General features: G+C 41.8%; 1 protein-coding gene across 1 annotated transcript in view; it reads right to left on the minus strand.

Annotated features, from left to right (window-relative positions):
* Window positions 1–466: 466 nt before the first annotated feature.
* LOC124789411 (sialin-like) overlaps window positions 467–25,902 on the minus strand; it is an 87,218-nt gene continuing 61,782 nt past the window's right edge. Inside the window, exons 8-11 of the mRNA XM_047256755.1 lie at window positions 22,698–22,939; window positions 17,495–17,615; window positions 8,742–8,893; window positions 467–779 (exon numbers count right to left, since the gene is read on the minus strand). Coding sequence (XP_047112711.1) covers window positions 8,772–8,893; window positions 17,495–17,615; window positions 22,698–22,939 — 485 coding nt within the window. The 3' untranslated portion in view covers window positions 467–779; window positions 8,742–8,771. The remainder of the gene's footprint in view (window positions 780–8,741; window positions 8,894–17,494; window positions 17,616–22,697; window positions 22,940–25,902) is intronic.

Here is a 25,902-nt window from a genome sequence, read left to right on the forward strand (position 1 = left end):
AACAAAACAGGTTTTTGGTAAAGTAATTTACACAACTGAATTTCAAAAAGAAGGTTGCCACGTGCCCATATTTTAATCACTTTATGTGAAATCGATTAAATAGTTGACATTTTTGATATTGATAAAGTCGTATGTGCAGAGATTCCAGATATTCGAACATATAGTAAATTACAGGAATATGCTGCGAAACTTAGGATGCATGGACCTTGTGGTGCACTTAACCAAAATTCTGTGTACGAGAGATGGTAAACGCACAACAATCAGTTAGTGGATATCCAGTATTGCCAGCTTCTTGTTAAGTTTAAGTCGCCTGTTTGCAATGGAAAAATCTATATTACTACTACTCTTAGTGAAGAATGACTGCAGCGAAGAATAGCGACATATTTTAATAAGGCAGAAACTAAAAAATTGAGACAGCAATTCTTTTGAAGATGTAGAAGTCATGTATTTCAGAACCAACTTAAATTTGTGAATACAATGAATGAACTCGTGTTCTTCGTGATGCTCAGATCATAATTCTGCAGACAACTAATGAAGAAAGTTGTTTGCAGAATCTTTCCATCCACGCTGTTCGTTCCTTGTTGAGGACGAGAATAGTTGTTATGGCTCGCCTTGATAGTAATTGCAGCTGTCCTGGCCAAGGTGATTGCATGGTGCTCAGAAAGGGACCCTCGGTATACCGGCTGTTGTACGCATTTTCTTTCCATTATTGACGACCACAGAGTTCGTGTTGTCTGCAACAACGACGATGTAGCATAGCTGCGTCGACCACATTGGTGCTGCAACAAAGAAAATTGCCAGATGAGCGTATGTGCGGTTTAGATATTCGGTGGAGAAACATACGCCTTGTTAGGGCCGTCGAAGCCCTTAAAAACAACTTGACAGTGCGCGAAAAGTTAAAAATTGTAAGGCGTATTTGCCTGTGAGACATCGATGCCTAGACTGATTATACATTTGGGAAGTTTTCCGTGTTTTCACCGTTTGTGTGCAATAGCTTTCTTGAAATAACTAGCCTGGCCGTAGTCCTACTCTGAAACTAAGGGAACACCTTTGGGAAAGGCTGGAATGTCGTTTTGGCTCCATTGCCCAACATCACTATCTTCTCTGGTTTCGCATTCTGAAGAAGAATGGGCTACCTTTCCTCCACAGACATACCGTTTAGTTCAAGCTGTCATAATGACGAAAGGTGAATACAACCCGTATTAATCTCCACTAAAAGGTTCCATTGTACTTTTGATCACTTAAAGCATCATTCATTAGCAGAACAAGAAATGGGAGAAACGATAGCTATACCACTCAGGTCACTTGTGGAGTATAGACATAGGTGTAGAACGACGCCATGTTAGAGTGGTTTAAGCCTACCTCATACGACGAGTGAAAAAAACTAAGCGGTAGATCAGACCAGTGGTTCTCAACTTTTTCATCTCAACGCTCCCTTTCTTCCTTGGAGAGATGACCGGCGCACTCAAAGTTTATCTTTTACACAGGTCCTATTGTGTTGAAAGTACTGCTGTAAGCATTGGTGAAAACATGGGATGGTCCTTACACATAATAACTTTATATAAAGTAACTAAATATTCTAATGTTAAAAAAAATGTTTTGACTAATCACTGACATTTTTCAAAATTAATTTTTAAAAGAAAATCGTATATTTCATGTGATGAACATACTTTTCTAATATTCATTGTAAAAATCATTAAAGAGGTATTATAATCAGCTGAATAATTAGAAGGTAAGTCACAGATACCATAACAAATGCCACATGGGTAGTCCGTGCCGAGCCGGTTAGAGGAATCCCTAGTCAGAACAATGAGTTTGAGCTCATCCACTTCGAGACCACTACTGACTTTCATACAGAATGTTTGCTCACGTAACAGCTTATGGATGATGGAATATTAATCCTTACAAATTTGTTTCTAAAACTGTTTTCGTATTTATGTGTCTTTCCTTGATCTGACCTCATTCATAAACAAACGGTAAATCTAAATATCGGCTTAGTCTATGATGTTGAATACGTATTATTGTACCAGTATTTAGGAAATTAAATTCACGTACCATTTTGTCTGTTGGTAACTAAAGTAAACGCTGAACACATGGCTCCTCACCCTCTCCTCCCCCCACTCCCCCCCCCCCCCCCCCCCCCCCCCAACTCGATTCTCACTCTCTGCGTCCTTTTCGTTCAAACGTCACCTCTGGAAATGAAATAACATCCACGATGAGAACCACTAGACTGATACACACTGAAATACGTGAAGATTAAACTGGTCGTTAGTCATGTGGTGTCATCTATGACAAGATTCAGGAACCGCGGTGAGAGCGGTGGTGACGTAACGTAGAGATACAACACATGCACCGTCAGTTATTAATACCGAAGCTAAGCATCTGTAATAGCAGGTACAAATGGGTGCAGCTGTTTGCGAGTAACGTGGCTGAACTTGTCTTTGGTACAGATTAGCAGAAGTAGAAATCCCACGAGATCAGTTTGCAGCACGAAAGACAATATTAGGCAGGACCTGTTTAACACCCACAGCTATAAGAGGCGCCAGATGTGCCACAACTAGAAGATTTCTCTACGAGACGTGTCACAATTAGCAGCGGCCAATTGGATGCCGTGCTGAGAGGGGCACTAGGGGTGTTCAACTGCAAGATGTCTCGTATTACAATTATTAGCGAAAACTGACACGGGTGGAAGTGTACAAGGTAAAAGAGGGGCGCCAAATGAAAAGTCATTCGTGTAGAGAAATGTTGTCAAACTGGTCTGGGAATAGGTATTTAGGGAACGGCATACACTATGCCATCAAAAGTATCCGGACACCTGGCTGAAACTGACTTACAAGCTCGTGGCATCGGTAATGCTGGAATTCAGTATGGTGTTGGCCCACCCTTAGCCTTGATGACAGCTTCCACTCTCGCAGGCATACGTTCAATCAGGTACCGGAAGGTGTCTTAGGGAATGGCAGCCCATTCTTAACGGAGTGCTGCTGCTGCACTGAGGAGAGGTATCGATGCCGGTCGATAAGGCCTGGCACGAAGTCGGCGTTCCAAAACATGCCAAAAGTGTTTATATGATTCAGAGCAGAACTCTGTGCAGGCCAGCCCATTACAGGGATGTTGTTGTCGTGTGGCCGCCACAGACCGTGAATTATAAACAGGTGCTCGATCATGTTGAAAGATGCAATCGCCATCCCCGAATTGCTCTTCAATAGTGGGAAGCAAGAATGTGCTTAAAACATCAGTGTAGGTCTGTGCTGTGATAATGTCAAGCAAAACAACAAGGGGTGCAAGGGCCCTCCATTAAAAACACGACCACACTATAACACCACCGCCTCCGAGTTTTACTGTTGGCACTACACACGCTGGCAGATGACGTTCACCAGGCAGTCGCCATACCCAAAATCTGCTATCGCATAGCCACATAGTGTACCGTGATTCGTCACTCCATACATCATTTTTCCACTGTTCAATCGTCCAATGTTTTCGCTCCTTACACCAAGCGAGGCGTAGTTTGGCATTTACCGGTGTGATGTGTGACTTATGAGCAGCCGCTCGACCACGAAATCCATTTTCTCACCTTCCGCCTAACTTTCATAGTACATGCAGTGTATCCTGATGCAGTAGTGTGTTTACATTTTGCGGCGTGCACTGCAGCTGTAGCGTTTATAAAGTTAAGAACTGACAAACTTATTTGCGCACTGTTATATAGTTATTAAATTTAATAGTTTTCAGCGGTCTTTCTTGCCGTTTGTGGCGAAATAAGAATTTAATAAACTTTTGAAAACGTTCGCTCGCTGTGTTTTTTAGAGTTTTCTGTGTGTTGAAGTCGTTTAATAAATTTCGTGCTTTAGTATTCAACTGACGTTTATTATTGTTTCTAGTGAATTACTTCAGTAAAATTTTCATTCAGTGTTTTAACTTCGTTTAGTGTTCCAGTGGCAGGTTAAATTTTTTGGTTTTAGATAATAATTTTGTGAAGTTTTGTATTGGTATTGGTATTAACTGTGGTGTAGTAGTATTAATACAAGTAGTTGCTTTCTTAGTAGGTAGAGAATTTCGAGACCATTATTGTTAGTTCTACAAATAGTTCTATTGGTGTAGCTGAACTTCGGTAACGTATAGTTTTCTCACTAACTGTAAAATTTTACCATGAGTGTGAAGTGTGGGCTCAGTAGTAGATTTGTGAGTAGTAGGTTAGGGTGTGGGATTTGTACAAAGTATATTCATTGGGGGGAATGCAGTGGGGAAGACAGTGGCCATTTTAGTGAGTTCCTCTCCTGGGGATGCTGAATCTGTAGTAGAAATAAGTTGATAGAGGAGCAGGAGCTTAAGATCTGTGCCCTTCAGGTGCAGTTACAACGCGCAAAGGTGGAACTACATAGGTTGAGGAGGGTGAAGGGTGGTGGGGAACGGGAACTGGCAGTTGGCAAGAAGGCAGCTAGGAAGAGGAGGTATTCAGACAGTTTTACTTTGCGTATATGCAATAGATTTGACCAGCTGTCAGAGTTCAGTGGAGAGGAGTCTCGTGTAGCTGTAGATGTAGGGAACATGCAGCAGTCCCCAGCAATTAGGAGGCCTAGGTTAGTTGCAAAATCTTACAGAAAGAAGAAGGTTCTGCTGCTAGGTAGTTCTCAAGGTAGAGGTGTGGTCCAGCAGTTGCAGGAAGTGTTGGGGAGTGAGTACAATGTCACCAGCATTGTGAAGCCTAGGGCAGGGTTGGCTCGAGTGACTGACAGCATAGGGAAGTTATGTAGGAATTTCACGACCGGGTAGTGATAGTGGGTGTAGCAGGGAACAGTCTTGATAGGCGCGGGGAATATGATGTAGGTGGTGACCTGGTGAAGATAGCTACTCAAACTGGTGACGCTAATGTGCATTTCGTGCAACTGTGTCAGCGTCATCATTGGCCTCACCTTAATGTGGCTGTCAGGCATGTTAGAATGGGGCTGGGGAGGGCGCTGATGGCAGAGGGCACGGGTCACATCTCAGTGGTGCCAGTTGGGTCTATCAGTAGATCAGATTTCACTAGGCATGGCGTGCACCTCGGTAGGTTTGGGAAGGGAGGCTGGCTAAGCTTATAGGTGACAGTGTAGTGGGTGGTGGTGGTGGTGGTAGGGTCACTCATGGAAAAATTCCTGTAGTAGTTAGTGTTAGGGCTGCACCTTTTTTAGACTGATGTCAGTTGATAGGTGTACCTGCTTAAAGGAAGTCCCTCTATCTAAGGGCTCACCTTTCGAGGATGTAATGTTTCCAAGTAGAGAAGGAATTAGCATATTTCATCAAAATATAAGAGGTATTAGTGATAAAGTAAGTGAACTGCTTATAGATGTTGACTCTGAAATTATTGGTATATCAGAGCACTACTTAAATAATTTGACAACTCAGAGGCTTCCTTTACCAGGATACAGATTAGCTGGCTGTTTCTCAAGGAGTTCCTTGTGGGGTGGGGGAGTGGCTATGCACATAAAAAACAGTATTCCATTTGAGTCCATAGACGTGTTGTGAATGGGCAGTTGAATTTGGTCTAACTAAATTTCTAATTGTTGTTGTTTATAGGTCCTCTAACTCCAACTTAAGAGCATTTCTACTCAAGCTAGAGAGGGTTCTTGATTCACTTTGTAGGAAGTGCCAGAAATTAGTTTTGTGTGGTGACTTCAATATTAATTTTCTATATGATGGTGCAAGAAAAAGGATGTTGGTAGATCTCCTAAATTCATATGCTCTGAGGCAGACTGCGTTTTTTACAACTAGGGTGCAGGGGAACAGTAGCACAGTCATAGACAATATTTTTACTCATTCTTCATTACTAGATGGGCATTCTGTTAGTAAGAGCGTTAATGGCCTTTCAGACCATGATACACAAATTTTAACACTAAAAGGCTTTTGTACTCAAACCAGTGTTTCATTTAATTACAAACTATGTAGGAAAGTTAATCCAACAACAATAGAAAGTTTTTTAAACCTTGTCAAGGAACAAGAGTGGCAGGATGTTTATAGTGCTGATAACATAGATGATTAATACAATGCTATCCTTAACACATTTCTCATGCTCTTTGACAGTTGCTTTCCATTAGAACGTTCTAAATGGGGTATTAGCAGTAATAGGCAGCCCGGGTGGCTGACTAGTCGGATAAGTATATATTGTAGAACGAAGTGGGAATTATATCAAAATATTAGAAGTTGTCACAATCAAGCTACAGTAGCCCATTACAAACAGTATCGTAAGGTGCTTAAAATGTTATTAGGGAGGCAAAGAGTATGTGGTGTGAAAATAGAATAACTAATTCACAGGCTAAAATGAAAACCATATGGTCAGTTTTGAAGGAAGTGTCTGGTCAGCAGCACAAGGTCGATGATATAAAGTCAGTTCGCAGTAAAAATACTTCTGTTACTGATAAATCAGATATATGTACAGTATTTAACAACCATTTACTGAGCATTGCTGGTGAATTAAATAAAAATTTAGTTTCTACAGGAAATTGTATAAATTTCTTGGCAAATGCTTTTCTGAGGTTGATGTCTGAAAAACTCCTCTGTGACACAGACAAGAGGGAGATTGAGTCAATAATTAAATCACTGAAGACTAAGGACTCTCATGGTTATGATGGAGTGTCTAACAGAATATTAAAGTACTGTGCTGCACATGTTAGCCCTGTATTTAGCCATATTTGTAATTTTTCCTTTAAGAATGGTCAGTTTCCTGAACGATTAAAGTACTCAGTAGTAAAGCCGCTTTATAAAAAGGGAGAAAGGGATAATGTAGATAATTTTAGACCTATTTCTATGCCATCAGTGTTTGCAAAAGTTATTGAAAAGGCTGTGTATGTAAGGATAATTGATCATTTTATATCACACGATTTGCTATCAAATGTACAGTTCGGCTTTATAAGTCGTTTAACAACTGAAAATGCTATATCCTCTTTTCTCTGTGAGGTACTGGGTGGGCTAAACAAAAGTTTTCAAACGCTTGGCATATTTTTTGATTTAACTAAGGCATTTGATTGTGTTGATTTCAAAATATTTCTCCAGAAGTTGGTACATTACGGAATATGGGGAGTAGCTTACAATTGGTTCACCTTTTACTTCAGCAACAGGCAGAAACAGGTCATTATTCACAATGTCGATAACGGCTGTGATGTGGGGTTTGAGTGGGGTACTGTCAAGTGGGGGGTGCCCCAGGGATCAGTGTCGGGGCCACTCCTGTTCCTTATTTATACAAATGATATGCCCTCTAGTATTACAGGTAACTCTAAAATATATCTGTTTGCTGATGACACTATCTTGGTAGTAAAGGATGTTGTGTGAAACATTGGCTCAGTTTCAAATAGTGCAGTAAGTGACATAAGTTCATGGCTTGTAGAAAATAAACTAACGCTAAATCGCAGTAAGACTTAGGTTTTACACTTTCTAACACACAGTTCAACCAAATCTGACGTTTTAATTTCACAGAATGGGCATATGATTAGTGAAACTGAATTAGTTAAAATTTCTAGGTGTTCAGATAGATAGTAAGCTGTTGTGGAAAGCCCACGTCCAGGATCATGTTCAGAGACTTAATACTGTCATTTTTATTATTCGAACGGTATCAGAAGTGAGTGATAGTTCGACACGAAAATTAGTCTACTTTGCTTATTTTCATTCGCTTATGCCGTATGGTATTACATTTTGCGGTAACTCTTCTCATTTTAAAAGGATATTTTTGGCTCAGAAACGGTGGTTCGGGCAATAAGTGGTGTAAGTTCACGAACCTCTTGTCGACTCCTGTTCACGAGTCTGGGTGTCATTGGCCTCTCAATATATATATTTCTTACTGTCATTTCTTGTTAACAATATTAGCTTCTCCCCAAGATTAAGCAGCTTTCACTCGGTTAATACTAGGCAGAAATCAAACCTGCATTTGGATCGGACTTCCTTAACTCTTGTGCAAAAAGGTGTGCAGTATGCTGCTGCATCCATTTCCAATAAGCTACCACTCGAATTCAAAAATCTTAGTAGTAATCCACGCGCTTTCAAATCGATACTGAAGAGTTTCCTCATGGGTCACTCCTTCTATTCTGTCGAGGAGTTCCTTGAAAAATTAAGCTGTTTCTTTTTGTATTGTTGATTGCGTTTACTTAAACTTATGGACTGAATTTTTTCGGGATCATAAACATTTATTTTTATCTGTTGTTACTTTTATGTTGTAAGTTCATGTACTGACAAGTTTCATGACCTTGGAGATTTACTCTTCAATTTGGTCCTACGGAACTTGACGTGTAAATAAAATAAATAAAAAAGTTTGGATTTCCTGTGTGATGGTGTGGATAGATGTCTGCCTATTACACATTACGACCCTCTTCAAATGTCCGCGGTCTTTGTCAGTCAACAGCAGAGGTCGGTCTGTACGCTTTTGTGCTGTGCATGTCCCTTCACGTTTACACTTCACTACTACATCGGGAACAGTGGACCTAGGAATGTTTAGGAGTGTGGAAATCTCGCGTACAGACGTGTGACACAAGGGACACCCAATTACCTGACAACGTTCGAAGTCCGTGAGTTCCGCGAAGCGCCCCATTCTGCTCTCTCACGATGTCTACTGACTACTGAGGTCGCTGATATGGAGTACCTGGCAGTAGGTGGCAGCACAATGCACCTATTATCAAGTAGTATGTTTCTGGGGGTGTCCGGATACTTTTGATCACATAGTATATACAAGTAATCTGCTTAGGTTAAGAAGCTATAATTAAAATTAATGTGTATATACGTACCGTAGAGTTTCGGTGACCGGTTAACGCAGCCTAAGGTACGATGGCTTTCCAGTGACCTTTTTGCGTCGTTTGTCTGTCCGCTATTTGCGTTACACCTTCGTCAAATGCTGTGTTCTCGATGCCCTCATTGACGTTTGCTTTCTGTGCTCTTTCTGAAACGAAGAGAGATAAAAGAAAGTAAAATGAATACGTTTTTTAAATTTCAGTACGTATCTATCGCTGACCCTGATAATGTATTTATAAAAAGTACAATTTGTGGAAGTGATGTACAGTGTGGTGTTGATATCATATGAACAATAACTTACAGAAAAATCATTAATAATGGTAACGTAGTGAGAATGGAAAAGTAGGAATTAATTGTATGACATTGATAAGTAAAATAACGTAGTTAATTAACCAAACATGGCATCAAACTATTAGTGTGGCAGAGTTACTTAAATTCGTGACCAATACGAAGTGATACAAGATATAGTCCTGACGATTTTAAAGGCTTTATGCTGTTTCTGAGTTTAAGAGACAGTGTCATTCGCAAATTGAAACATTTCCGTCATCTTTCCCATATAGTGTAGTAGTAGGACAAAGGCATCAGTGACCCGATACATTTGTATTGAGGCAAGAATATCTTTGGTTAAATTAGGGTATTTAATGGTTTTGTGGTTTCTAAGAGTGCGTGAGTGGTAATCACGCTTTCAAGAAGCTCATTAATGACACATAAGTCCATGGTCAGCTACTTTCATGCGTTCAACAACTATTAAATGTTGTGGAAGCACTGTGCAACATTTTGCTTCCACAGATAAGGTATAAAAATTTGTGAAAACCGTATTGTCCACTTCTTATTCGACTTTGATTTGACAGTCACACAGCTTATTACTGATTAGAATACATATTCGTAAATTTTCATCCCACGACCACACGAATTTCCATGTATATAGTCCCAACCCAACCATACACACACAGTATCTCTCTCTTACACAGAGATCGCACCTCTCAATTTTGCACTCCACATTCATGTACAGGTCAACACAGTGCGTTTATATCGTTGTTTGACTGAGTCATGTGCTGTAATATTTCCATACTGTCTGAAGCAAGAAAGTTCAATAGTAATTTGACGACCTGGACATCAGCCGTAGATAGATGGGTTATGATGCTTGGTGTCTCCTGTACCTCAAATCGGCAAATAACCACATAGGATGGGCACTGTGTGTTTCCGCTGCTGACAGGGGAATATAATGTGTTTAATGCCCTATTTCTCTCCTCGGCTATCACGTAATGGAGAGTCCACTGTCCCAATTGATTTGGTGTCAATTCAGATGAGGATCCAAGGCAAAGGATCATTTTAGAAGGTAGTTTATAATTTTCTATGTATGTTTCCAAAAATTTCAGCTAATTTTTGGATAATAAATTAACATGAAACGGACAAGGAAATCCAGAAATTACAAGCTAAATTCAAAACACGATACTTTTCAGCGCTGGCGTGAGAATCAGGTCACGAGGATTGGCTTGCAACCTCACTGCCTGCAGAGAACATTCCAATCAGGAAAATGCACAAATTCAGAGATTGACTGTACTTGTTCCCACCAACAAATTATCCGATTCATGAGCCTTCCTCCAGGAAATACTGCCTTTCCCGAAAAAAAAAAAACATTTCCTCCTTTTACCCTCTCGCATAGTCTCTGGCAAGCACGTAAGTGTGACTTGCAGAGTAGACCTGCAGATGTAGGCGTCGCTGGCCTGTGTTCACAACCATAGTGCTACGTGCCTGCATGTAACGGTGAGTGCACACTTTATTTTTTAATGGGTTCAGGCGATTGCACATATCACGTAAATTATGACTTGGAGATTGAGAGTTTTTGTTATTACTGATCTTAACTCACTGAAAAGGCATAACATACTCCTCACGTTACCGGATGACTGCTTTTCAATTAGGCTACTATGTTTTTGAACGGTACTTTCTTAGAGGTTGTGCTAAAGCGATTCAGCTCTTTCGTGGGTTATGGGTCATAAATTGTCCCACGAACTCTGAGCATCGATTTGAGTCCTGGGACCTAATGTTATTCGCCTTTCGGGTGGTGCTCCCATGTGAGGACGACTGTACTTGACCTGAGAAAAATTCGGGACAACTTTATACTAACAATAGAGAAGGCTGTGACTGATCATATTGACTGGCGCGTATACACACATCAAAAATAGTTTTGCATGATCCCGGTTTCCAGAACTCCTGAAGATAGACGTTAACTGTGGATACTGTACCACAGACACAGTTCCTTTGCTGTTCGGAGATGTCACTAAACCAGCCCAAAGATTTAAACAACCAAGCATGAACAGAGCCTATTAGACTGAGGGCGTCCGACAGCCAATCAGTTCCAGTCATTCCACCATGAAGGACGTACACGGCTCGTGTTGTCTGTAGTTCAACCATGCCTAGGCGGTCAATACCACGGTTCGATAGCGTCCTCATTGTTACTTTGTGCCAAGGACTGTCAACAAGGGAAGTGTCCAGGCGTCTGACCCAAAGCGATGTTGTTCGGACATGGAGAAATTACAGAGAGACAGGAACTGCCTTACTCAGGCCGCCCAAGGGCTACTGCTGCAGTGGATGACCGCTACCTATAGATTACAGCTCGGAGGAACCCTAACAGCAACGCCACCATGTTGAATAGTTTTTTTCCTGTAGCCACAGGACGTCGTGTTACGACTGAAACTGTGTACAATAGGCTACATGATGCGTAACTTCACTCCCGACGTCCATGGCGAGGTCCATCTTTGCAACCACGACACCATGCAGCGCGGTACAGATGTGCCCAACAACATGCCGAATAGACCGCTCAGGATTGGCATCAAGCTCTCTTCACTGATGAGTGCTGCATATCCCATCGACCAGACAATCGTCGGAGACGTGTTTGGAGGCAACCCGGTCAGGCTGAACGCCTCAGACACACTGTCCAGCGAGTGCAGCAAGGTGGAGGTTCCCTGCTCTTTTGGGGTGACATTAAGTGGGGCCGACGTACGCCGGAGGTGGTCATGGAAGGCGCCTAACGGCTGTACGATACGTGAATGCCATCGTCTGACCGATAGTGCATCCATGTCGGCAGCATACTGGCGAGGCATTCGTCTGTGTGGACGGCAATTCGCGCCCCCATCGTGCACATCTTCTGAACGACATCCTTCTGAATAGCGACATCGCTCGACTAGAGTGGCTGCATGTTCTCCCAACACGAACCCCGTCTACCTGTCTTTCAGACTGCCTGGGATAGACTGAAAAGGGCTGTTTATGGACGACGTGACCCACCAACCACTCTGAGGGATCTACGCCGAATCGCCATTGAGAAGGGGGACAATCAGGACCAAGAGTACCTTGAAGAATTTCTGGATAGATGCCACGATGAATATAGGCATGCATCAATGCAAGATTACATGCTACTGGGTATTAGAGGTACCGGTGTGTACAGCAATCTGGACCACCACTTCTGAAGGTCTCACTGTATGGTGGTACAACATGAAATGTGTGGTTTTCGTGAGCAGAAAAAAGAGCGGAAATAATGTTTATCTCTATTTCAATTTTCTGTACAGGTTCCGGAACTCTCGGAACCGAGATGATGCAAAACTTTTTTGATGTGTGTACGTGTACGCTGTAACCTAACTGTTTCGTGACATATGCCAATTTTTATTGTTTCACACTTTCCAAAAGATGTCTGAAGTAAGCAAGTCTTCGTCTTATTAACTTAAGGATCATTTTTATAGTTCCTTACTCCAGTCGATAAAAATGGAACCCTTATAATATCACTTTGTTGTCCGTCTACCTGTCTATCAGACTGCCTGACTCTCTGTCCGACTGTTAACGACACACTCATCTCAGAAACGGGTGGAGGTAGGAAGTTGAAATGTATCTCACATACTGAAGTCTACGGTCCCTTGACAATGTAAAAAATTTAAGTTTCTAAGTCACAGCAATCAAAAGATACTATCATTTATGTCACATGCTTTGATACTCGCAAACGCATTCACCAAATCCTTCCAGTTGACCTAGAATCACAAAATTTGACAATAAGCAAGTTTCCACAGTACAAGGAAAGAAAAAAATCCGAAAATTGTTAATTTGTATATTTTACAGACAATACAAGACAATGAGATCCTGGATTATCTTTTCTCACTAGCAGACGAACTTGAGAAGTCAGAAGTTGAAGCTGATAATATAGAAAAGGACGATACTACAGCTTCAGAGACATTTGGAAGATGTATGCCACATATCAGGTCAAAATTGTCAACGGCAGCTGGCAGATCACAAATTTTACAAATAATATTGGCAGTAGACTTATAACTGTCTATCCTCAAATTTTCGCTGATTAGAATGCTGATGAAAAGGCTGAACACAGCTCTCAAGATGTTAGTGGCTTTGATAGTGATTGTGGTAATGATACATCATTCTTCGAAAACAGTATGATTCTGTCTAAGAAGCCAAAATCTAAAGTGGATTTCACTGTGTCAGATAATGAATTGTTTGAGAAACCTTTTTGCAAAAATATTATGGAGCACATATGTTTGCCAAAAAAATTATATACTGCTCCAAATAATACGTATAAGTAAAACGGAAAAAAATAGCTGTTCTTGAACTGCGTAATTCATAGGCATGCTCATAATAACTGGAATCCTTCACCTACTGGTAACTGATAATTGCCGTAGTGCAGACCCAATGCTGAAAGTGAGTTCAGTTACAATCATCATGACACTGTCAAGGTACAAGAAAAACGCACAGAACCTGCACTGCAATGGCAATAGTGTTAATTTTCCTCCAAAAACTGGTCCATATTGTAATAAAATGTGTAAAATTGGACCACTTATTGCGTCACTGAACAAGAACTGTTTGGCAGAATATGAGCAATCTTCTGTACTGGCAACGGACGAATTACTGTTGGCACTCAAGGGGCACACATTTCAGATAGTATACGAAGCCCATAAAAAGGGTTACAAAACCTGGTGTCTTGCATATCCTAAAAGCAGTTTCATTTCAAGCTTTGCAGTGTACACCGGTAAATCCAGCAACCCAATACAAGACTTCAAGAATTACCAGACGTGTAAGCGAGCAGTGCTGGAGCTGTGTGAATCATTTGCTTTACACGGACAGAAGCACTGTATTCGATAACTCTTTTATTATAGAAGATGAAAAGATTGACAAACTGAATTCTTTACAGTTGTGGAAATGTAAGAGGAGAGGATTGTCATAAATATTAGCATACATAAAAGGTGATTACAAACGTGGAGAGTTTCTGTTTGCAGTACGGTGTGGTGTAACTACTTTGAAGAGGTAGGACAAAAAAAGCAGTCTGTGTGATGTCTACTCACAACGACCCAAAATAAGTCAAATTTATTGAAATAAAAATTAAAGATGGCTCTAATATAAATGTATCTTGTCCTGAAGTAGTATGCCATTACAACAACACAGTGGGCGGAGCCGTGAAGTTCGATATGCTACGGGAACGTTACATGATAAGCAGACGATCTGTAAAATTGTAGCATGGATTACTTTATTTGTTGTTTATTTGGCTATTATCAACTGATACGTCTTGTATAAAATACCGGTAGAACGGCAAAAGAGAAAACAGCTGACCTTTCGTCTAGATTAACAACATAACTGATTCATATGTATTCATCCGAAAAAAAGAGCGGTTCGGTGCCCACTTTTCTAGTCTGCTAGTTGATGTCCAGCTAGTGAAAGCAGATAAACATGTCATGAAAGACAGTGGCACTAGGGAGAAATGCAGGTACTGCATTATAAAATCTAAAGATAAAAGAACAAAAGTAATTTGTGATGCTCAGATGTACCACTTTGTGCCAGACTGTGCTTTTCTTTCATGGCATGTAATAAATTAGTACATGTATAGGTAATTTGTCAATTACATTATTTCCTACCAAAGCCTGTTTGCGTCTAAAAAAGAAAATTACAAAATCCTCGAGTCAACTGAAAACTGTATTCACCGTGAAAGCTTGCATTCGCATGTAGCAGACATCTACTGTATCTTCTAGATGCTGCAGAAACTTCGAATTAAGAAAGCAAATGTGCGTAACAGACTGGCTTTCGTACAGCATTGTCGGGACAACGACATTATGCCGCGGTTTGCTCACCTGCGGCACGCTACCCACACGACAAGGACTAACGGATTTTACAGTGTGCTAGTTTGGCCCTGGTATGGGAGCACATTCGCATCGCGAGACTTGAACTAGACAAAATTGGACGTACTCTACTCGCATTCCACCAACGACTGTTATCCACTCTCGTCCTGTACGTGGGAGTGGGTGGATAGAAAAACCTTCGCATCCTGTGGACTCTGCAAGCGCAAAGCTATTTTGAAACAAAGTAACAAGTTGCCCCGACTTCCGGAGGTACACAGAAAATCAACACCAAGGACTCGAGGACCATCATCAGTTTGACTGGAAAGGAGCTTTACGAGGCGACAACATCCATGCTGTCAAAAGGAATAAATTTGGCACCGGTTCCAAACACATTAAGCAAACGGGAGATCATCAGCAGCATCGAGCTAGCCATTCTGGGGCTGCTCTCTGATACCGCCGAAGAAGTGAGAAGAGAGACCTGCAGAGCCCTTTACAAAGCAAACATGCCGAAAACTAGCGTCTCCTCGGCATAACACAGAGCGACATGTGACTTTCGAGAAGACAGTTGACATAGGCAGTGCGACGATGGTGCTACGATCAGCTGACTACTGGGAGAAGATTGAGATGCTATTACAAGACCCGGCTTACAAGCCAGTAGGAAAGGATCCTATACCATCTATGACTAGGAAGTCCAGATCACTCCTAAACAACTCAGTCCAGTAGTGGAAACGATAAATTCACCATGCTGAATAGCTAAACACTTGGCCCAGTTACTTTATAGTAAGTGTTTAGCTATTCTCGTGGGTCACAGCACATATGTCAAGAGTTCAACTGAGTTTATGAAGATGCTTCAGAGGATACATCTGGTCAAGGGTGGTCTCGTGGTCAGTTTCGAAGTCACTTCTCTCTTCATATGGATACTGCTAGAGGACTGCTAGGCTTTTCTAGGGACCTACTTGACGAACACACTGTGGAACTGTTGCGCGATACGCTCACTACCACCTACTTTCAGTGTGGTGGAAAGTTGTACCAGCAGTCAGACAGGTTTACTATGGGAACCCTCCACCCCCATCCCCACTCCTTGCGCCAGGCATCGCAAACCTATACCTGGAATACTTCGAGGAAATGGCTCTCAAAACCATGCGTCTGAAACCAAAGCCATTCTACCGATACGTGGACGACACATTCCTGGTGTGGCCACAGGGTGAAGAAAACCTGCAGGAAATTCTTGACCTCATTAATAGCATACACGACAATGCAAAGTTCAACAAGGAGGCAGAAGAAAACGGATGGCTCCCTTTCCTCGATATCCTGATTCCTGATAAGGAAGAAAACTGATCGCACACTGCGACATTCTATCTATAGAAAAAAGACACAAGCAGAACTGTACGTAACCGACTATAGCTGCCACCATCCAGCGCAACGCAAATTCGCAAGAATGGCTACTCGGGTACATAGACAAGAGGAGCTCTCCAGCCGAGAAAAAAAAAAAAAAAAAAAAAAAGCCATCCGAAACAAGACATGAAACGTATAGCGTTCCTTCCATATGCTTCCATATGCTGGGCCCCACACGACCAAAATCGCCAGGATATTTGAGAAGAACAACATTAAAACCATTTTCCGCTCTTCGGATAAAATAAAAAGTACGCCTGGCTCAATGAAAGGCAAATAGCACTATGGATACCTGGAGCCTACAGCATCAGTTGCGAATGTGACAAGCAGTATATTGGCCTGACGTGACGCCGTGCGCCGTCATGAGATAAGCGTTCGCTTCGGAAACCGGAAATTTGTGGTAAGGTCTTATGGGAGCAAACTGCAGAGGTCATCCGTCCCTAAGCCTATACACTACTTAATCTAGCTTACGCTATGGACAACACACACACCCATGTCCGAGGGAGGACTCGAACCTCCGACGGGGCGAGCCGCACTGTTCGAGACAAGACGCCTAGACAACGCGGCTACCCCGCCATTCACTTCGTCCAAATGGACAAATCCGCAGTGGCATATCACACTCTCAACAAGGTCATATGTTTGATTTTGAACAGACAGAGATGTTGCGCCAGGTGAACGTGTTCTGGGACTCGATCACCAAAGAGGCAGTGGAGACAGGGATGCATGATGATCATGTCAACCGGGATAGCAGTTTCCAGCTGGGCTCTGCATGAGATGTAGCGCTATCAAGAATACGCTGAGTGCGCTCTGATTTGAAAGCGGCTAATGGAAAAGACAGGCGTCACCAGGACGCGACGGCATGACCCTCCAACACGCCGGAAATCCCCGCCCTCCCGCCACCGCCAGCGATTCCATCCCTCCTCCTCCTCTTCTCACCCCTACCCACCCCATCCCCCTGTCTATGACGCCAGTTCAGGAGGCACGCGATTGACCAAGCAGTTGCAGGCGATACAGAGGAGCCTTCAGTCCAACGTCTATAAAGATATGAACTGAACACGAACCCGACATTTCGCCTGTAGATGACGAGTAGGAAACCTGTCGAAACTTTGCTGTAATATGACGCTGATAACCCGTGAAGACTTTACATCGAAATTTGTCGAGAAAGCCTGCGTTCCCATATAACCATTTCCAAGTTACAGTCTAGAACTTTAAGAGAATATTCCAGAACATTGTGTAATGAATGTACAACTCACCTGAGGCTGGCACGTTCCAGGGCTGCTCCTCAGTGGTAGTGAACACAGCGTAAACGACGTACGACACGGTGGCAACCGCAGCCGACAGGTAGAAGACCGTGTTCCAAGCCGCGCGCGTTGGCTGCAGGCAAATGTTTTTTGCGTTATATTTTAAGCGACTAGACACAAGGTCCAGAGATTTCAGTTAACTTCAGAATGGTTTTACCTCCTTAGTTCCTTGTTGCTAGTTTAGTGATTATTTCACAGTCAGTGCAATAATTGGGTATCAATAATCAGTCTTGCTGTGGCTACGGCACTGTGCTTTTGTCTGTGTCGTATGTGTGTGTGAGTAGGAGTACTTCTGCTAGAAAAAGAGCTAAAGCTCGAAAGTTAGTGTGAATGTTGTTGTCTGTTACGTGTTTCTTTACTTCACGCATTGACATGCTCTAGGTGAGTGTTGCATTTCCCTTATTTTACATGCTGAACTAATAATAAATCCTTCTAGGCTGGTCACCCTTTCTTTTCTGTATGATGACATACTGTCACCTTTAATTGTTTTTTTCGTTGTAGCTGTGAACAAAAATAAATGCAGATTTATGTCTTACGTCACAGCATGGGCAAAACAGCAGAAGAAGGCTAAATAAAGCGAACGGCCCTCCAGCGAGGGACGAACCGATAGCTGAAATTGTTTCACCACGTGCCACATGCTACTACTACTGCCGTAAACAAGCTTTCGTCAACATAACGATGGCTATTACGAAGAGTTCACAATAGGAAAGATACGAACAACTCAATCGTAATTGCAGGAAAATCATAAGTCAGGAATTTTATGTAATTAACAGACTTTTCTTGGGTCCACACGCTAGTACGGGTCCACATGCTAGTATGATGCATTGACTCGAAAGATAGACTGCAAGGAATGCAGAAACAACGAAAGTCAGCGTCTCGTGGTTTTTCTGTTCCAATCGACGTATGGCATTTTCTTGTATTAAAAAAAAGTCGATGAAGTTTCTAACATGTTGTTCAAATACAGTCAAAAAAACGTTTACGTACCCTTCTTTATTGTGCAAGGAGAAATGGCAACCACGCTGTCATTCGATTTTGTCTTGCTTATTGTGGGCTCTTTGACAAGGTGAGTTTTCATTTTCACACACTTTTGCACTTTACAAAAAACATTAGATATACTTCAGTGTTTATATTTCATATATGAAGACAAAATCAACAATTCCCTGAATTTCAAGTGACAGAGTTCGAACCCCCGGATTCGGATTTTGATAACTGGCTAAAAGATTATTAAGACATTTAGCCGTGGAATCAATTGACAATGCCGTTGCTGCCTATCAGAGCAATATATCCTCCCCTCCTCTTCCATATAAATAGATGGAGTTTCAGTACTATTCACAACACAAGGTACTTCCAAGTGTCAACCAGTTAATTCATGGTTTAGTGTATCACTTATTCACTCTCCAAAAATCACGCCAATTCCAAAGTGTCTGGTGAATAAAAAAAGGTAGAAGAAGTTAAGAAAATAGTTGAATATGTGCTGCAGGATTTTATGAAACCTTTTACAGTACTGATGTGGGCAATTATACTGCAGGTTACGAAGTCTTATGAACTTATTACTCTCATTTAATCGTACTGTACCGTTTGTTTTACTTTAGTAAATTTGCGATATGATGCTTTATACTAAAAGAAGATTATGTCAAGTGTTTTCATAAAAGTGTTGGGAAGTCATGTGTTTTGTAATATTTCTATGTTTATTTTTTACCTGGAAGATACAGATTGAATAATATTTTTAGTTTCATCTGTTTTTATGATGAAATATTTACCTTCCTACTGTATGTTACCTTTATCCAAGGATTGTTCGTTTAGTGCACTAAGAACATAACTTGACTCGATTTTTTAGTGACTGAAATATTATCACATAACCTCTCAGTCGGTGGAGTTCATTTTCTCCGCTCCTTCCGCGTGCTCTACTTTTTTTTAACAGGCAGTGAACTGAATTCGTTTTCTCTGGTGACACCTACTTTACAGGATGTACCGTAGTTAATGTAGAAGATATACATGGGTGGAACTACAGAACAATACAAGCATAGATATTACAGTAAACACGGGTCTGAAAGCGAGCCTTTCACGAGATAATAGCAAATGCGATGAAGCGTCACTGCCTTTAGTATGAATTTTATGGTAAGTAATACAAACGAATTTGAAATGTAAACTTTCTAATTAAGTTGCCATCTAATTAGGTTAAGGAAAGGCCACCTGCGTTTATAGCATTGATAGAGCTAGAAAATTTTGACAGTGTCGACTAGAATACTCTCTTTGAAATTCTGAAGGCAGAAGGGGTAAAATACGGGGAGCGAAGGGCTGTTTACAGTTTATACAGAAACCAGGCACACGGCATTTACTAGACTCGAGGGCCATGAAAGGTAAGCAGTGATTGAGAAGGGAGTGAGTCACGGTTGTAGCCTATACCGATGTTATTCAATCTGAACAACAATAAAGGAACCGAAGAAAACTTTGGAGTAGGAAAAGAAATAAAAACTTTGAAGTTTTCCTATGACATTGTAAGTCTATCAGAGACAGCAAAGGAGTTGGAGGAGCAGTTGAACGTAATGGACATTGTCTTGCAAGGAGGATATAAGACGAAAATCAACAAAAGCAAAACAAGATTAATGGAATGTAATCGAATTAAATCAAGTGATGCTAAGTGAATTAGATTAGGAAACGAGACACTTAAAGCAGCAGATGAGTTCTGCTATTTGAGCAGCAAAATAATTAATGATGGCCGAACTAGAGACGATATAAAATATAGACTGACAATGACAAGAAAAGAATTTAAAGAAAAGACATTTGTTAACGTAGAATATAGATGTAAGTGTTAGGAAGTCTTTTCTGCAAGTGTTTGTCTGGTGTGTAGGCATGTATGGAATTGAAACATGGACGATAAACAGTTTAGACAAAAGGAGATTAGAAGCTTTCTAAATGTGGTGCTACAGAAAAATGTTGAACATTAGATGAGTAGGTCACATAACTAATCAGGAGGTACTGAATAGAACTGGAGAGACAAGAAATTTGTGGCATAACCTGACTACAAGAATGGGTCGGTCGATAAGACACGTCCTGAGACAGCAAAGGATCAACGATTTAGTGTTGGAGGGTAGTGGGGGAGAGAGGTATAAAGGGTAGAGGGCACCATGAGATGAATACAGTAAGCAGAGTCAGGAGGATGTAGGTTGCAGTAGTTATTCAGAGATGAAGAGACTTGCACAGAATAGAATAGCAAGGAGAGCTGTATCAAACAAGCCTTCGGTCTGAAGAGCGCAAAAACAACAACTAATTAGTTTTGAATGTCAGCAACGGCCCGTGATAGGAGAATGTAATAGTTGTATGATGGGGTATTGGCATATTTGGCTGTTAATGTAAGACGACACACAACGCATCAGCTGATGTCAGTACTCTGGATTTTACTGTCTGGGATCATCTCAAAAGTAAAGTGCACAGCACCCCGTTGATAAGGTTGAAGAATTTCAGCGGCGAAATTTACAGTCTTTTCAACATATATGAAATAATCTTGTTAGATATGTCATTGCTGAAATTTGAGCCCAATTAGACGGGTACTTAATCGAAAAATTTACATTTCGAATAAGTTTGTACTAACTAGGACAATATTCTATACTGAAGTCAGTCGCAGCTACTACGCAAACATTCGCGATTATCTGACACGCCGCTCGTTTACACACGTTTGCTAGGGCTTTTTTCTTCTATTATTGCTTTCCTCACGTTACATTTCGCTATTAATTGTAAAGGACCCAATATACAAGACGCATTAAGTTGACTTTTTTTTCCTACTCCACCCACCTTTTCATCTCAGAGTAGCACGTGCAACCTACGTCCTCAATGATTTGCTGGATATACTCCAATCTTTGTCTTTCTCTATAGGTTTTACCCTCTACAGCTCCCTCTAAGTATCATGAAAGTTATTCACTGATGTCTTAATAGATGACCTACCATCCTGTCCCATTTTCTTGTCAAGGTTTTTCCTATATTCCTTTCCTCGCCGGTTCTTTGGAGAACGTCATCATTGCTTACCTTATCAGTCCACCTAATTTTCTACATTCTTCTGCAGCACCGCATCTCAAACGTTTGATTCTCGTGTTACCGGTTTTCCCACAGTCCACGTTTCACTACCATACAATACTCTGCTCCAAACGTAATCTCAGAAATTACTTCCTCAAGTTAAGGCCTATGTTTGATACTTGCCAGTGCTTGTTTGCTTTACGTGTGGCCCTCTCTCCGCCCGTCATGGGTTATTGTGCTGCCTAGGTAGCAGAATTCCTTAACTTCATCTACTTCGTGATCACTGATCCTGATGATAAGTTTCTCACTGTTGTCATTTCTGCTGCTTCTCATTACTTTCGCTTTTTTTCGATTGACACTCAGTCCTTATTCTGCACTCATTAGACTTTTCATTCCATTCAGCAGATCCTGTAATGTTATCAGCGAATCTTATCATTGATATCGTGTCATGTTGAATTTTAATTCCATTCTTGAACCTTTCTTTCATTTCCATCACTGCTTCTTCCATGTACAAACTGAACAGTAGGAGCGAAAGTGTACATGCCTATCTCACAAACTTTATTAATATGAGCACTGTGTTGTGGATAATCCACTTTTATTGGCTCTTGTACATACTGTATATTACTCGTCTTTCTCTGTAGTTTACCCGTATTTTCCACAGAAGTTCGGACATCTTGAGTCACTTGACCTAGTTGAAGGCCTTTTTCAGGCCGACAGATCCTATGATTGTGTCTTTATTTTTCTTCAGCATGGCATCCATCATCAAGCGCAACGTCAGAATTGCCTTTACCTTTCCTAAAGCCAAACTGATCGTAATCTAAACACATCCTCAGCTTTCTTTTCCATTCTTTTGTATGTTATCGCATTGGCTTACTATGGCTATAACATTCCTAATGAATCCAGCAAACTAGAAGTGAAACAAATCCTACTGGCAGAGGATGGGATTGTTTGAAAAGGACACGGCCAATTCGTTATTCTCACTTGTTCAATCCGAGATCGTGCTCCGTTTCTAATGAACAGGGTCTCCGAGCAACGTTAAGCTCTGCGCTTCCTTCCTCCCTCCGAAGCCGGACGGCAGTGCACGGTACCAGATGGTGTTTAGTTTCGTCTGTTTCTCCAAGCTGTGGGTGAATTGACAACTTACGTTGTCGTTGGTGAAGGCACCGACGACGTAAGGGACTGCGATGCCCGTCAGGTTTGCGAACATATTGACGATGCCGACGATGGTGCCCGCGTAGTTGGGCGCGATTATCTGCATGTTGAGGTAGGAGCCCGTGCAGTCGGTGGCTGTGCAGAAGCCGCTGATGGCCAGCATCGCGATGATGGCTGCGCTGTCACAGCCCACCAGCGCCACCACAACCAGCGCCACTGCGGGCACCAGGGTACCTGCACACACGACAAGCAGCGTCTCTGTCGAACCCCTTCATCAGCTTACAAGCCAAAATTATTGAAAAGTGCTACACCAGGAAAGGTAAATGTGCCTCAGCATCAAATAATCCTGAGAAAATAGGGATCATTATAACGAATACAGGGATTAAAGACCGCAAGATCGTTGTACCGGGACTGACCCCGTAATATCCACAGCCTCTAAAAGTAAACGCAAAATACACTGCTGGAAAATGTACACCCTTTTAGAGGGTTCCAGTTCACTCAAGATTTATTGTTGCAACAGTGTACAGTGTACAGGAAATGATTTTAATTACATATCAATCGCAGACGTACCGGAAACACCCATATTAATGCGTGGTGTAGCCTACATGGGCGGCAATGCAGGCGGTGACTCTGGCATCCAGTCGATCGACAGAAGGCGAATACTGTCCCAGGATACCTTATGCCACGACTGTTCGACCTATTTATGTGTTTCTGTAACAATTGTTGGTTAACAAGTCACGAGTCAGTTCCCATTCCATCATATCCCACACATGCCCGATTAGAGACAAGTGTGGAGAAGATGCTGGCCAGGGAAGTTGCTCCACGTCTTGGAGAGCACACTGAGTTTTACGGGCAGTGTGTGGGCGGGCATTATCCTATTGGAAAAGACATCACATTCCTGTTGCAAGAAAGACAAAAGGATGGGTCTAACGACATTCACTATGTACCACAGAGAAACATCAAAGGCGAACGAGACTTGTAGCTTATTGCACCCCAGATCATAATGCCTGGGGTGGGGCCAGTTTGTCCTGGACGAATAAACTCTACAATGCAGCGTGTCGTACGCGTAAACGACCATCATTTGCCTGCAGACAGAATTGCTTTCATCGCTGAAGACCATTCCATCTTCCAAGTGACCTTCTGATGGTACCACTCGAGGTGGACGCGTCGATGCTGTGGGAAGGGTGGAAGATGGGCTGGAGTTGTGCGTGCCTGTAGTCCCTGTAATAAACGATTCGCAACAGTTCATGTTGACAAGTCTGGTATTACAAGCCCTCTTATTTGTGCTGTGGTTGCTGTGCAGTCTGCCACTGCTGCCCTTACAATATGATGATCGAGGCTAGCGTCTACGTTGCGAGGACGTTCAGAAACTCGTCTACAGGTGTCATAATATTCACCTAACCACTGATGCCACCATCGCTGCACAACTGACGTCCAACTTGTGTGGCAGTTCTCCAAAATGACCATCCCCTCACTAGGAAGGCCACAATATGATCTCTTTCAAACTCACTCAGTGCGTCTCTGTGGCATGGTTGGCTGCTTGCGTCACACGTTTGCACCACACTGAGCCTTGAGCCTTCTGGTTGTGATCATCCCCTGTTACAGGCTAGACATGAATGGCGCTCTGGTATCTATGCCCCATCTCTTGTTGGACGACGTTAAAACCATTCTCAGTACATCTACTATCCGCCAGGTGGCATACGTCGTCATCGGATCAAAATCGAAGTTGTCTTTGAAGGTGTACTAATTTTTTCCGGTAGTGTAGGTATACTTAAATAAGGAGATAAAATTCGCTTGACGCTTTCCTAAAAGAGAGTTTCCACTGCTCCCCAACTAACTACATAAATGTAGACCAGATATGGCTTAAATTGAAGGAAATAGTATCAGTGACAATTGAGACATTTATAACGAATAAATTAATGAAAGTTGGTACTCATCCCCTATGGTACACAAAACAGATCAGAATAGTGTTCCAAAAGCAACGAATAAAGCATTCCAAATTGAAAAGAACACAAAATTTCTAAGATTGGCGATGTTCTACGGAAGCTCGAAACTTAGAGCGGACTTCAATGAGGGATGCTTTTAGTGGGCTCCAAAACGAAACTTCTTTTCCAAATCTGTCTCAAAACCAAAGAAATTCTTGTCATATGTGAAGTACTTCATAGGCAAGATGCAATCAATACCTTCACTGCGCCTCTCCAGTAGTAATATAAGCAATTACTAAAGAGGAATTATTAAACTAAGATTTGCGAAATTCCTTCACTAAAAGAAGACCAAGGGTAGCGAAGCAGCTTAAATCACTTAATAAAGTAATCTTTTCGGTTACGATAATATAAAAATTAGGTTCTTTTCAGAAGATGCTTATATAGTAGCCTCTCACTTAGGAATCATATACAAGCGCTCGCTCGGTAAAAGATACGTATCCAAAGACTGGAAAGTTGCATAGGTCACACTATACTCAAGGAAGGAAGTGGGAGTAATTCGATGAATTACAGACCCTTATCACTGACGTGTATTTACGTTAGGATTATGGAATACAGGCTGCGTTCGAACATTATGAGCGAGCTTGAAGGAAACGGTCTGTTGACTGACAATTAGAATGGATTCAAAAACTATTACTCTCCGAAAATTATTTCGAGCAGTTAGTCCACGAACCCACGCGAATTGTAAATGGTTGCGAAAACACACTTGACCTCTTAGCCACAAACAATCCAGAGCTGATAGAGAGCATCATGACTGATACAGGGATTAGTGATCACAAGGTCGTTGTAGCTAGGCTCGATACCGTTTCTCCCAAATCCAGCAGAAACAAACGCAAAATAATTTCATTTAAAAAAATCGGATAAAGTGTCACTAGAAGCCTTCCTAAGAGACAATCACCATTCCTTCCGAACTGACTATGCAAATGTAGACAAGATGTGGCTCAAATTCAAAGATGTAGTAGCAACAGCAATTGAGAGATTCATACCTCATAAATTGGTAAGAGATGGAACTGATCCCCCGTGGTACACAAAACAGGTCCGAACGCTGTTGCAGAGGCAACGGAAAAAGCATGCGAAGTTCAGAAGAACGCGAAATCCCGAAGATTGGCTAAAATTTACAGACACGCGAAATTTGGCACGGACTTCAATGCGAGATGCCTTTAATAGGTTCCACAACGAAACATTGTCTCGAAATTTGGTAGAAAATCCGAAGAA

The sequence above is a fragment of the Schistocerca piceifrons genome, chromosome 3 (assembly GCF_021461385.2).
Source record: "Schistocerca piceifrons isolate TAMUIC-IGC-003096 chromosome 3, iqSchPice1.1, whole genome shotgun sequence".
Lineage (NCBI taxonomy): Eukaryota > Metazoa > Arthropoda > Insecta > Orthoptera > Acrididae > Schistocerca > Schistocerca piceifrons.